General features: G+C 45.4%; 1 protein-coding gene across 3 annotated transcripts in view; it reads right to left on the bottom strand.

Moving 5' to 3' along the window:
• LOC115166327 (membrane-associated guanylate kinase, WW and PDZ domain-containing protein 1) overlaps positions 1-12,027 on the bottom strand; it is a 193,975-nt gene that overhangs the window by 27,903 nt on the left and 154,045 nt on the right. For all 3 annotated transcript variants that reach the window (XM_029720235.1, XM_029720237.1, XM_029720236.1), the window contains one exon: positions 6,772-6,806. In XM_029720235.1, coding sequence (XP_029576095.1) covers positions 6,772-6,806 — 35 coding nt within the window. The remainder of the gene's footprint in view (positions 1-6,771; positions 6,807-12,027) is intronic.

Raw genomic sequence — 12,027 nt, 5'->3', positions numbered from 1 at the left:
CATGCTCTTCATTCATACACACACTACGTTCTACGTGTTAACACATTTATTGTTAAGATACTTTCTTTGATTTCAAATTCATATATTCAGTCCAATACAAATCACTGAATACATGACCACTAAGCCTGGCTAAGACAAAGGGACATTTGAAGAAGCTAATCAAAATGAACTGTGGATTAGTTCAAGGAAATCATGTCATCAAGTTGTGTCTATTTCAATTAAGACATTTTACAGTTCATTGATATTTGTTATGGTTAATAAAATATTAAAACCAACACAAATCATCAAAAGAAGAGTTAACACGTTTCAAAATAATCTTGTTTGTAGAAACAAAAACACACTTACAAGCCAACACTTCATTTTGATCAAGAGAGAGTTGCAAATACACCAAGACAGTTGGGTCCCTCTTGCATATGGCAGTGTACTTTGAACACATATTTAAAGCCCAGCACCAGAGGCAGAACAGCTCTTAGAGGCTGACACAGAGTTGCATACAGCCTGACATTTCAATGATATAACACAAAGGGGGAAAAGCCTGCTTTCCTCTGAGAAAAACTAATCAACAGTGACAGCCAACCAGGGTCACCATTGGTCCCTCTTGACCCCTACAGCGCCCTGCCCCTCCCCCACCCTGTCACATGACCTCAATCGGCGACGCCCTGCTATGACTGATGCCATATCCCTGTTAATCTCTAATCCCAAATATCCCTGCTTCCTGTTAACAGGAACACTGAAGTATGTATGTAAAGTATTATCCCTGCTGTAGTATACATGTATTCCTGTAGTATACAGTACATACTTTATGGATGGCTCTGGGTAGAAGTTGCCCATAGGCACTGATCTTGCCTATAGGCACCTGATGAAGACTTAAGGGTTGATGAATCGTCATAATAAAAACACACTTGGGAGAAGGAATTCATATATTTTCCCGAAAAACGACTAAGTTTTAATGCCAGGAATAATGAATACTTATATCGAGAGTCCCGGGAAATATGCAAAAAACTGGAAATGCCAATTCAAAGCGTTTAACACCAAGTTTGGTCACTCAGGGTTCCCCAAAATAAGATTGTGGCTGTGCCACATTGACGTTTTGGCTGGGCCACTATTTATTGATTTCACAGCAAATGAAATGGATATTTACAGTCCAAACTGAACAAAAATATAAAACGCTACATGCAACAATTTCAAAGGTTTTACTGAGTTACAGTTCATATGAGGAAATCAGTCTATTTAAAGCACACACCCCTGAGGGGCCCCATGTTGAGGATCATTGTAGCAGACGTGTTGTTGCCTACCCTTGCCACCTGGGGACAGCCTGTCAGGAAGTTCAGGATCCAGTTGCAGAGGGAGGTGTTTAGTCCCAGGGTCCTTAGCTTAGTGATGAGCTCTGTGCCATTATAGCATTGAACGCTGAGCTGTAGTCAATGAACAGCATTCATGTATGGTGTTCCTTTTGTCCAAGTAGGAAAGGGCAGTGTGGAGTGTAATTAATATTGCATTATCTGTGGATCTGTTGGGGCGGGTCTAGGATATCCGGGAGGATGCTGTTGATGTGAGCCATGACCAGCCTTTCAAAGCACTTCATGGCTACCGACGTGTGCTACGGCGCGGTAATCATTTAGGCAGGTTACCTTTGCTTCCTTGGGCACAGGAACTATGGTGGGTCTGCTTTAAACATGTAGGTATTACAGACTCGGTCAGGGATAGGTTGAAAATGTCAGTGAAGACACTTGCTGGTTGGTTCGCGAATGATTTGAGTACACATCCTGGTAATCCATCTGGCCCTGCAGCTTCATGAATGTTGACCTGTTTAAAGGTCTTGCTCACATCGGCTACCGACAGAGTTATCACACAGTCGTCCAGAACAGCTGGTGCTCTCATGCATGCTTCAGTGTTGCTTGCCTCGAAGCAAGCATAAAAGGCATTTAGCTTGTCTGGTAGGCTCGCGTCACTGGGCAGCTCGTGGCTGGGTTTCCCTTTGTAGTCTGCAATAGTTTTCAAGCCCTGCCACATCCGACGAGCGTCAGAGCCGGTGCAGTAGGATTCGATCTTAATCCTGTATTGGCGCTTTGCTTTTTTGATGGTTCGTCTGAGAGCATAGCGGGATTTCTTATAATCGTCCGGATTAGTGTCACGATCTTTGAAAGCGGCAGCTCTAGCCATTAGCTCAATGCGGATGTTGCCTGTAATCCATGACTTCTGGTGGGGATATGTACGTACGGTCACTGTTGGGACGACATCATCAATGCACTTATTGATGAAGCCGATGACTGAGGTGGTATTCTCCTCAATGCCATTTGATGTATCCTGGAACAAATTCCAGTCTGTGCAGCAAAACAGTCCTGTAGCGTAGCATCCACGTCATCTAACCCCTCCGTATTGAGCGAGTCACTGGTACTTCCTGCTTTAATTTTTGCTTGTAAGCAGAAATCAGGAGAATAGAATTATGGTCAGATTTGCCAAATGGAGGGTGGGGAAAGCTTTGTATGCATCTCTGTGTGTGGAGTACAGGTGGTCTAGAGTTGGTTGCATATTTGACATGCTGGTAGAAATGAGGTAATACGGATTTAAGTTTGCCAGCATTAAAGTCCCCGGCCACTAGGAGCGTCACTTCTGGATGAGAATATTCTTGTTTGCTTATGTCCTTATACAGCTGGTTGAGTGAGGTGTAAGCGCCAGCATCGGTTTGTGATGGTAAATAGACGGCTACAAATAATATAGATGAGAACTTGATTGGTAGATATTGTGGTCTCCAGCTTATCATAAGGTACTCTACTTCAGGCGAGTAATACCTCGAGACTACTTTAATATTAGACATTGCGCACCAGCTCTTATTGACAAATAGACACCCCCCCACCCCTTGTCTTACCAGATGTAGCTTCTCTGTCCTGCCGGTGCATGGAAAATCCCGCCATCTCTATATTATCCATGTCGTCGTTCAGCCACAACTCGGTGAAACATAAGATATTACAGTTTTTAATGTTCCGTTGGTAGTATAATCTTGATCGTAGGTCATCCATTTAATTTCCCAATGCACGTTGGCCAATAGAACGGATGGCAGTGGGAGTATACTCACTTGCCTACAAATTCTCAGAAGGCAGCCCAACCCTCCGCCCCCTTAACCTCTCTAGGGTAGGGGGCAGTATTTTCACATCCGGATAAAAAATGTACCCGATTTAATCTGGTTATTACTACTGCCCAGAAACTAGAATATGCATATAATTGTTAGATTTGGATAGAAAACACCCTAAAGTTTCTAAAACTGTTTGAATGGTGTCTGTGAGTATAACAGAACTCACACGCTAGCAAAAATGTTCTGATCAGCTAATATATGAGCAAACTAGAATAAAGATGATCATTAGCATTCACCTCAACTAACATTTCCCTAGCCTAATTGTTACCAAATATCCAAACGGAGATTCAGTGATTTATCTAGACGAGTCATCCACGCTTGTCTCAAAGCAGTGCGATGGAGTTGTCCCGATCAAAACGGTGCTAAAATGATAATCTAGGTGACCACACGACTATTTCATTAAATCCGTATACTGTAATGGTTGTATTTGACTTTGGGAGTTTCAGTATAAGCAGGAATTTGATACATGCCTTCAATTGTATTAGCCTACTTTATTCCAATAGTTTCATCATTCAGTTGATCATAACTAAGGTGAGTTTTCCTCTATCTTTGCTTTTTCTTGGCCCAATGGCTGTTTCTTCATATCCTCACTCTGCTGCTGCCTGCCTTCACCTTGTTATTCTCAACACCGGTTTAATGTTTCTAGAAACCTGGCTTTTTTTCGGGTTCGGGCTCATTCCATTTCTGTGATGTCGGACCAGGCCTGTGTACGGGCTTCAGCCCACTGGGATTGGGACAGACTGGGATCGAATTGTCAGTTCTGATAAGAGCTCTAAACTGCATTCTGGTCTCCTGTGCAGGCTGTCAGTGTCAATTATGTGTGTGCTTTGAATTTATGACAACTTTGTGTGAAGTAAATACTCTAGGTTATAGGCTTCCATCTGACAACCTGTTTGGATAATGTACTATTTTATTTTTTGCCGATCTGCTGCTGCACATGTGTATTTCGTGGAATTGCATTACTGCAACATTGAGGGAAATGTTTATAATTTCCTTTTGTTTGGGAAATGTGAGATATTTATCTATTAGAAACATTTTGAATATCAAACTCACAAAAATGATAATTACACAATTACACACACACATCCTAACACACTGGCATGTATGGCCTTAGAGATACAGACCAAAAAACAAATGGACAAAAATGAATTGCTCGGTCTCAGGAGGATACAGTGAGGGAAAAAAGTATTTGATCCCCTGCTGATTTTGTACGTTTGCCCACTGACAAAGAAATGATCAGTCTATAATTTTAATGGTAGGTTTATTTGAACAGTGAGAGACAGAATAACAACAACAAAAATCCAGAAAAACGAATGTCAAAAATGTTAAAAATTGATTTGCATTTTAATGTGGGAAATAAGTATTTGACCCCCTCTCAATCAGAAAGATTTCTGGCTCCCAGGTGTCTTTTATACAGGTAACGAGCTGAGATTAGGAGCACACTCTTAAAGGGAGTGCTCCTAATCTCAGTTTGTTACCTGTATAAAAGACACCTGTCCACAGAAGCATAAAGTGGAATGGGCTACAAGACCATCGCCAAGCAGCTTGGTGAGAAGGTAACAACAGTTGGTTCGATTTTTCACAAATGGAAGAAACACAAAAGAACTGTCAATGTCCCTCGGCCTGGGGCTCCATGCAAGATCTCACCTCGTGGAGTTGCAATGATCATGAGAATGGTGAGGAATCAGCCCAGAACTACACGGGAGGATCTTGTCAATGATCTCAAGGCAGCTGGGACCATAGTCACCCAGAAAACAATTGGTACCACACTACGCCGTGAAGGACTTTAAATCCTGCAGCGCCCACAAGGTCCCCCTGCTCAAGAAAGCACATATACATGCCCGTCTGAAGTTTGCCAATGAACATCTGAATGATTCAAAGGACAACTGGGTGAAAGTGTTGTTGTCAGATGAGACCAAAATGGAGCTCTTTGACATCAACTCAACTCACCGTGTTTGGAAGAGGAGGAATGCTGCCTATGACCCTAAGAACACCATCTCCACCGTCAAACATGGAGGTGGAAACATTATGCTTTGGGGGTGTTTTTCTGCTAAGGGGACAGGACAACTTCACCGCATCAAAGGGACGATGGACAGGGCCATGTACCGTCAAATCTTGGGTGAGAACCTCCTTCCCTCAGCCAGGGCATTGAAAATGGGTCGTGGATGGGTATTCCAGCATGACAATGACCCAAAACACATGGCCAAGGCAACAAAGGAGTGGCTCAAGAAAAAGCACATTAAGGTCCTGGAGTGGCCTAGCCAGTCTCCAGACCTTAGTCCCATAGAAAATCTGTGGAGGTAGCTGAAGGTTTGAGTTGCCAAAAGTCAGCCTCGAAACCTTAATGACTTGGAGAAGATCTGCAAAGAGGAGTGGGACAAAATCCCTCCTGAGATGTGTGCAAACCTGGTTGCCACCTACAAGAAACGTCTGACCTCTATGATTGCCAACAAGGGTTTTGCCACCAAGTACTAAGTCATGTTTTGCAGAGGGGTCAAATACTTATTTCCCTCATTAAAATGCAAATCATTTTATAACATTTTTGACATACGTTTTTCTGGATTTCTTTGTTGTTATTCTGTCTCTCACTGTTCAAATAAACCTACCATTAAAATTAGACTGATCATTTTTTTGTCAGTGGGCAAATGTACAAAATAAGCAGGGGATCAAATACTTTTTTCCCTCACTGTAGGTGGGCAGAACACAAAACTGACCTCAGATCAGTTTTTTAGCGACAACTTTACCCTCTGGACAAGGCTCCAGGGGATGCTATGGGTGTGTCATTTACAGCGGTGATGGAGCCTCCTAACTGCCAGTATTGATTTCTCATCAGGTTAAGATGAGTCGTAAAGATGAGGAGGCGTTTGCTCTTTAAACCTCAGAATAAAGTGATTGTCCCTGGAGAGACCATCCCACCGCTCCAGTACTGAGGTAGCTAGTCTGTCTCTCTTCCTCTCAGTCTATTGTAGCTGTGGGATCAAGCATGTGAGTCAGTCCCATAGAATGGCTCCAACATTCCCTTCAGTTATCTCCCTTATTCCATCATCTTTTGTATTGCTTATCTCGTTTCCCCTCATCCTTGGCTCTGTGCGTTTCAACTAGTTTCTGTGAGCTCACATGAGCCACTGGTATAAGACAGCCCCTCTTTCATCCCTCCCATCCCTCTCATCTGTGGTTCTCTCCCCTCATCCTCCTTTCCCCTCATCCGTGACCCTGTGCCCTCCCTACCAGCTGGACACCATTACAATGACTCAATCAGGGCACCCAGGCTACCCTTAAATCACTCAAAGTATGACAGCATGGGAGAGATGGAGGGAAGGAAGGGGGTAGGGAGAGAAAGAGAGAGAAAATACGGAGGAGAGGGTGCAATGGAGAGCTTGCAAGAGAGGAAAAGGGGGTCACAGTGAGGGGGCGAGAGAGTCAAAGAAAGAAAGTGGGGAAAAAGAAAAGTATCAGGGGAAGGCTGGATGGAGAGCGGAAAAGGAGAGATTAGAATCCTGTCTTCCTTATCTCCATATCTTTTGTTCTTTAAATAGCCCCCACATCCATCCAGTAGGAAGTGGGCATGCACGGGGGGAATAACACAAACAAATGCAGAAGGGAGGAGATGAAGGAGAAGAGAGTTGTGGTGTACTCACCACCAGCTTGGGGCTCCTCTTGGCCGGCACCACTCCTGCAAAGCAGCGGCAGAGAGACAGAGAGAGTATCAATGACCAGTGCTACTTTGTAACCTCCCCACCTCCCCCACCCCACCCAGAGCAAAAACAACCACTTCCCAGGAAGGACGGACGGACAGAGGGACGCAAGGATTGAGTGATGGACGACGGGTCCTGCTGCAGAGAAAAGTAGAGCTACTCCAGCTCTCACTCGCTCTTCTTCTCACTCATCCCCTCTTTCTACAAGTGCCACTGCGCTACATTGCGCGTCAGCCACATCGATCTCTGCTCTGCTCTCTCTCACCCGCTTTCTCTCTCTCGCCTGGTATTAGGACAAGAGCTATTGATCTATCTGCATTAGTGAGGCTCACTGACTGATGCTACAGCTGCAGCGGGTTGCTCCCATCCACCGATCCACAGAGAGAGAGAGAACACTGAGCCACAGAGCGATTAAACCACCAAACAATAGCAAGCGCAACTGGGTGGCCAATCGGTTCAACCTCGGCGGGTCGGCAAGACAGAGCGCTCTGCAGGCAGAATTTCAACTATTACCGGCAGAGAAGGAGTCCAGGAGCTTGAGCATGATATGAAAGCCCAGCGTCAGCTCCCCTCTCACTGAGAGCATCTTCTGAACGTCTCTCTGTGTGTTCATCTACAGCAGGCAGCAGCTCCTCTGCTCAACACTCGCACATTGAAAAGCAGATTTTGTTTCCCTATTCCTTCCCCCTCCTTTTCCTTGCATGGTGTGGTTTGCTTGCTGGCATCCACCCCCTCCCCCCACCTCTCTCTCTCTTACCTCTCCTCCGACTCTCCTTCTCTCCTAATGAAATATTCACACAGGGAGTCAATTGTCTGGGGATACCACACAATACAAGACATGCAAGAAGTAATGGGTTGAATAATAATAATAATAATTTACATTTAAAGTTAACATCTTATTTCAAACCTCCCACACATACGATGTCTATTAATACAGCGTTTCTCTCTGAAACAGAAACTTATGTTGTCAAATCAACTGATAAAATCATCAACCTGTTTCAAACAACTGGTACGGAATCCATGACAACAAGTACAGCCAGAGCAACACAGAGACCGATAAGCTCTCTATTCTCCCTCACTCCATTTTTTGTCTTTGTATCAATTCAACAGACAATGTTTTTATCATTTGGAGAAAAAAAACAGTATATTAACTAGATAGGAAACTGTAATGAGGGTGTTTGACAATGCATTCAACCTGTGAAAGAGTTTGACGCTTCTAGAAGGTAGTTATCAAACAACAGCAGCACTTTTGGTTTAACAATAAGGCAGCGTACTGCATCTGTACCTTCTAGAGAAGATATTATTAATACCTCCTTATGAGTATTTGATCCCTGAGGCATCTTCATCTATAGTACCTGAGCTCGGCATCCCTCCCTACATCTCATCCACCTTAGATGAAGCCAATCCAACACTTTAATCTTAAACTGATTTAAGTTTCATGTGTGGCCGATGCATACATACCCTCAGGCTGTCACTATCCCCGCGACCCAGCACAAAGAAAACACATGGCAAAAATCAATGGAACATTTCGGAAACACTGCAAACATCCATGCAACATTCCGCCAACATTAACACATGATACAAGAGCATCCACCTCCTGCTCTTTCTTTACCCATTCTGCTGCATCGGTGAAAATCATTCATGTTAAAACCTATTTTGAAAATGTTTTACTTAGTTTTTTGTTAGTTTTTAATATTGCAGACAGATTAATATAATTGTCTGCATCACTTCCAATTCCCCATATATATTTTTTTGCAAATATATATAGGGAAAGGAGGGATACCTAGTCAGTTGTACAACTAACTGAATGCCTTCAACTGAAACATGTCTTCCGCATTTAACCCAACCCCTCTGAATCAGAGACTTAATCAACATCCACGTCTTCGGCGCCTGGGGAACAGTGGGTTAACTGCCTTGCTCAGGGGCAGAATGACAGACAGGTGCAGAACGACAGATGTTTTACCTTGTCAGCTCGGGGATTCAATACAGAAACCTTTCGGTTACTGGCCCAATGCTGTAACCATTAGGCTACCGGCCGCCATAATAAAGTACCAGTCTGTACACAAGTTTGGACACATCTACTCATTCCAGAATTTTTCTATATTTGTACTATTTTCTACATTGTAGAACACATATAGAATAACGTAGTAACCAAAACAAATCAAAATTTATTTAAAATGTCATATTCTTCAAAGTAGCCACCCTTTGCCTTGATGACAGCTGTCACGCCCTGACCTTAGAGATTCGTTTTATTTCTCTATTTGGTTAGGTCAGGGTGTGATGTGGGGTGGGCATTCTATGATGTCTATTTCTTTGTTTTTGCCGAGTATGGTTCCTAATCAGAGGCAGCTGTCTATCGTTGTCTCTGATTGGGAATACTTAGGCAGCCTTTTCCCACCTGTGTTTTGTGGTTAGTTGTTTTCTGTTTCCCATCTGTACCTGACAGAACTGTGCGCTTTCGTTACATTTTTTGGTATTTTTGTTTTAGTGTTTTTGGTGGAAATAAATATCATGAACACTTTCCACGCTGCGCTTTGGTCTCATTCCGACGACAGCCGCTACTGAACTATACACCACCAAAGGACCAAGCAGCGTGGTCAGGACGAATGGACCTGGGAAGAAATCCTAGACGGGAAAGGACCCTGGAGGCAGGCCTGGGAGTATCGCCGTCCGAAGGAGGAGATAGAGGCAGCGAGAGCAGAACGGCGACGCTACAAGGAACTAGCACAGCAACAACGGAAGCCCGAGAGGCAGCTCCAAAATAAAAGGGGGGGGGGACACGGGGAGATTGGCGGAGTCAGGGTGGAGACCTGAGCCAACTCCCCGTGCTTACCGTGGAGAGCATGTGACCAGTCAGGCACCGTGTTATGCTGTGATGCGCACTATATCTCCAGTGCGCATTCATAGCCCGGGGGGCTCTGTGCCTGCGCCCCGCATTTGCCGTGCTAGAGTGGGCACTCAGCCAGGACGGATTGTGCAGGCTCAGCGCTCCTGGTCTCCAGTACGCCTCCTCGGTCCAGGATATCCTACGCCAGCTCTACGCACTGTGTCGCCAGTGCGCCTTCACAGCCCAGTTTGTCCTGTGCCAGCGACCCGCACTTGCCGGGCTAAAGTAAGCATCCAGCCAGGATGGGTTGTGCCAGCCCTACGCTCCAGACCTCCAGTGCGCCTCCACGGCCCAGTATATCCTGTGCCAGCTCCGTGCACCCGGTCACCAGTGTGTCTCTCCAGCCTGGTACGCCCTGTGCCTGCTCTGCACACCTGGCCTCCAGTGTGTCTCCCCAGTCCGGTGAGACCTGTTCCGACTCCACGTACGAAGCCTCCAGTGACGATCCATGGCACGAAGCCTCCAGTGACGATCCATGGCGCGGAGCCTGCAGCGATGGTCCGCGGCGCGGAGCTTGCAGCGACGGTCCGCAGTCCAGAGCCGCCAGCGACGGTCCGCAGTCCAGAGCCTCCAGTGACGGTCCTCAGTCCAGAGTCTCCAGCGACGGTCCTCAGTCCAGAGTCTCCAGCGACGGTCCTCAGTCCAGAGTCTCCAGCGACGGTCCGCAGTCCAGAGTCTCCAGCGGGGGTTCCCAGTTCGGAGCTTCCGGCAATGATCCACGGTCCGGTTCCTCCAGTGACGATCCACGGTCCGGTTACACAAAAGCGGAGGGATCAGCAGGCGAAGCAGGGGCTACACCCCGAACCGGAGCCGCCACCAAGGGTAGATGCCCACCCGAACCCTCCCCTATAGGTTCAGGTTTGCGGCCGGGAGTCTGCACCTTTGGGGGGGGGGGTACTGTCACGCCCTGACCTTAGAGATCCGTTTTATTTCTCTATTTGATTAGGTCAGGGTGTGATGTGGGGTGGGCATTCTATGTTGTCTATTTCTTTGTTTTTGGCCGAGTATGGTTCCTAATCAGAGGCAGCTGTCTATCGTTGTCTCTGATTGGGAATCATACTTAGGCAGCCTTTTCCCACCTGTGTTTTGTGGTTAGTTGTTTTCTGTTTCCTATCTGTACCTGACAGAACTGTGCGCTTTCGTTTCAATTTTTGTTTTTTTGGTGAAAATAAACATCATGAACACTTTCCACGCTGCGCTTTGGTCTCATTCTGATGACAGCCATTACAACAGCTTTGCACACTCTTGCCATTCTCGCAACCAGCTTCATGAGGTATTCACCTGGAATGCATTTCAATTAACAGGTGTACCTTGTTAATTTGTGGAATCTCTTTCCTTCTTAATGCTTGTGACAAGGTAGGGGTGGTATACAGAAAATATCCCTTTTTGGAAAAAGACCAAGTCCATATTATGGCAAGAACAGCTCAATTAACCAAATAGAAATGACAGTCCATCATTACTTTAAGACATGAAGGTCAGTCAATATGGAACATTTCAAGAACTTTGAAAGTTTCTTCAAGTGCAGTCCCAAAAACCATCAAGCGCTATGATGAAACTGGCTCTCATGAGGACCGCCACAGAAAAGGAAGACTGTGTGAATCAGGCCTTCATGGTCAAATTGCTGCAAAGAAACCACTACTAAAGGACACCAGTAAGAAGAGACTTGCTTGGGCCAAGGAACAAGAGCAATGGACATTAAACTGGTGGAAATCTGTCCTTTGGTGTGATGAGTCCAAATATGAGATTTTTGGTTCCAACCGCCATGTCTTTGTAAGAATCAGAGTAGGTGAATGGATGATCTCCGCATGTGTGGTTCCCACGTGAAGCATGGAGGAGGAGGTGTGAATGTGTGGAGGCGCTTTGCTGGTGACATTGTCAGTGATTTATTTAGAATTCAAGGCACACTCAACCAGCATAGCTACCCCAGCATTTTGCTGCGATACACCATTCCATCTGGTTAGTGCTTAGTGGGACTTTCATTTGTTTTTCAACAGGACAATAACCCAACACACCTCCAGGCTGTGTAAGGGCTGTTTGACCAAGAAAGAGAGTGATGGAGTGCTGCATCAGATGACCTGGCCCCCACAATCACTCAACCTCAACCCAACTGAGATGGTTTGGGATGAGTTGGACCGCAAAGTGAAGGAAAAACAGCCAACAAGTGCTTAGCATATGTGGGAACTCCTTCAAGACAGTTGGAAAAGCATTCCAGCTGAAGCTGGTTGAGAGAATTCAAAGAGTCTGCAAAGCTGTCCTCAATGGTGGCTACTTTGAAGAATCTAAAATATATTTTGATTTGTTTAACACTTTTT

The sequence above is a fragment of the Salmo trutta genome, chromosome 28, assembly GCF_901001165.1.
Source record: "Salmo trutta chromosome 28, fSalTru1.1, whole genome shotgun sequence".
Lineage (NCBI taxonomy): Eukaryota > Metazoa > Chordata > Actinopteri > Salmoniformes > Salmonidae > Salmo > Salmo trutta.
The sequence above is the reverse complement of the archived record's forward strand: the minus strand, read 5'-3'. Positions and strand labels throughout refer to the sequence as shown.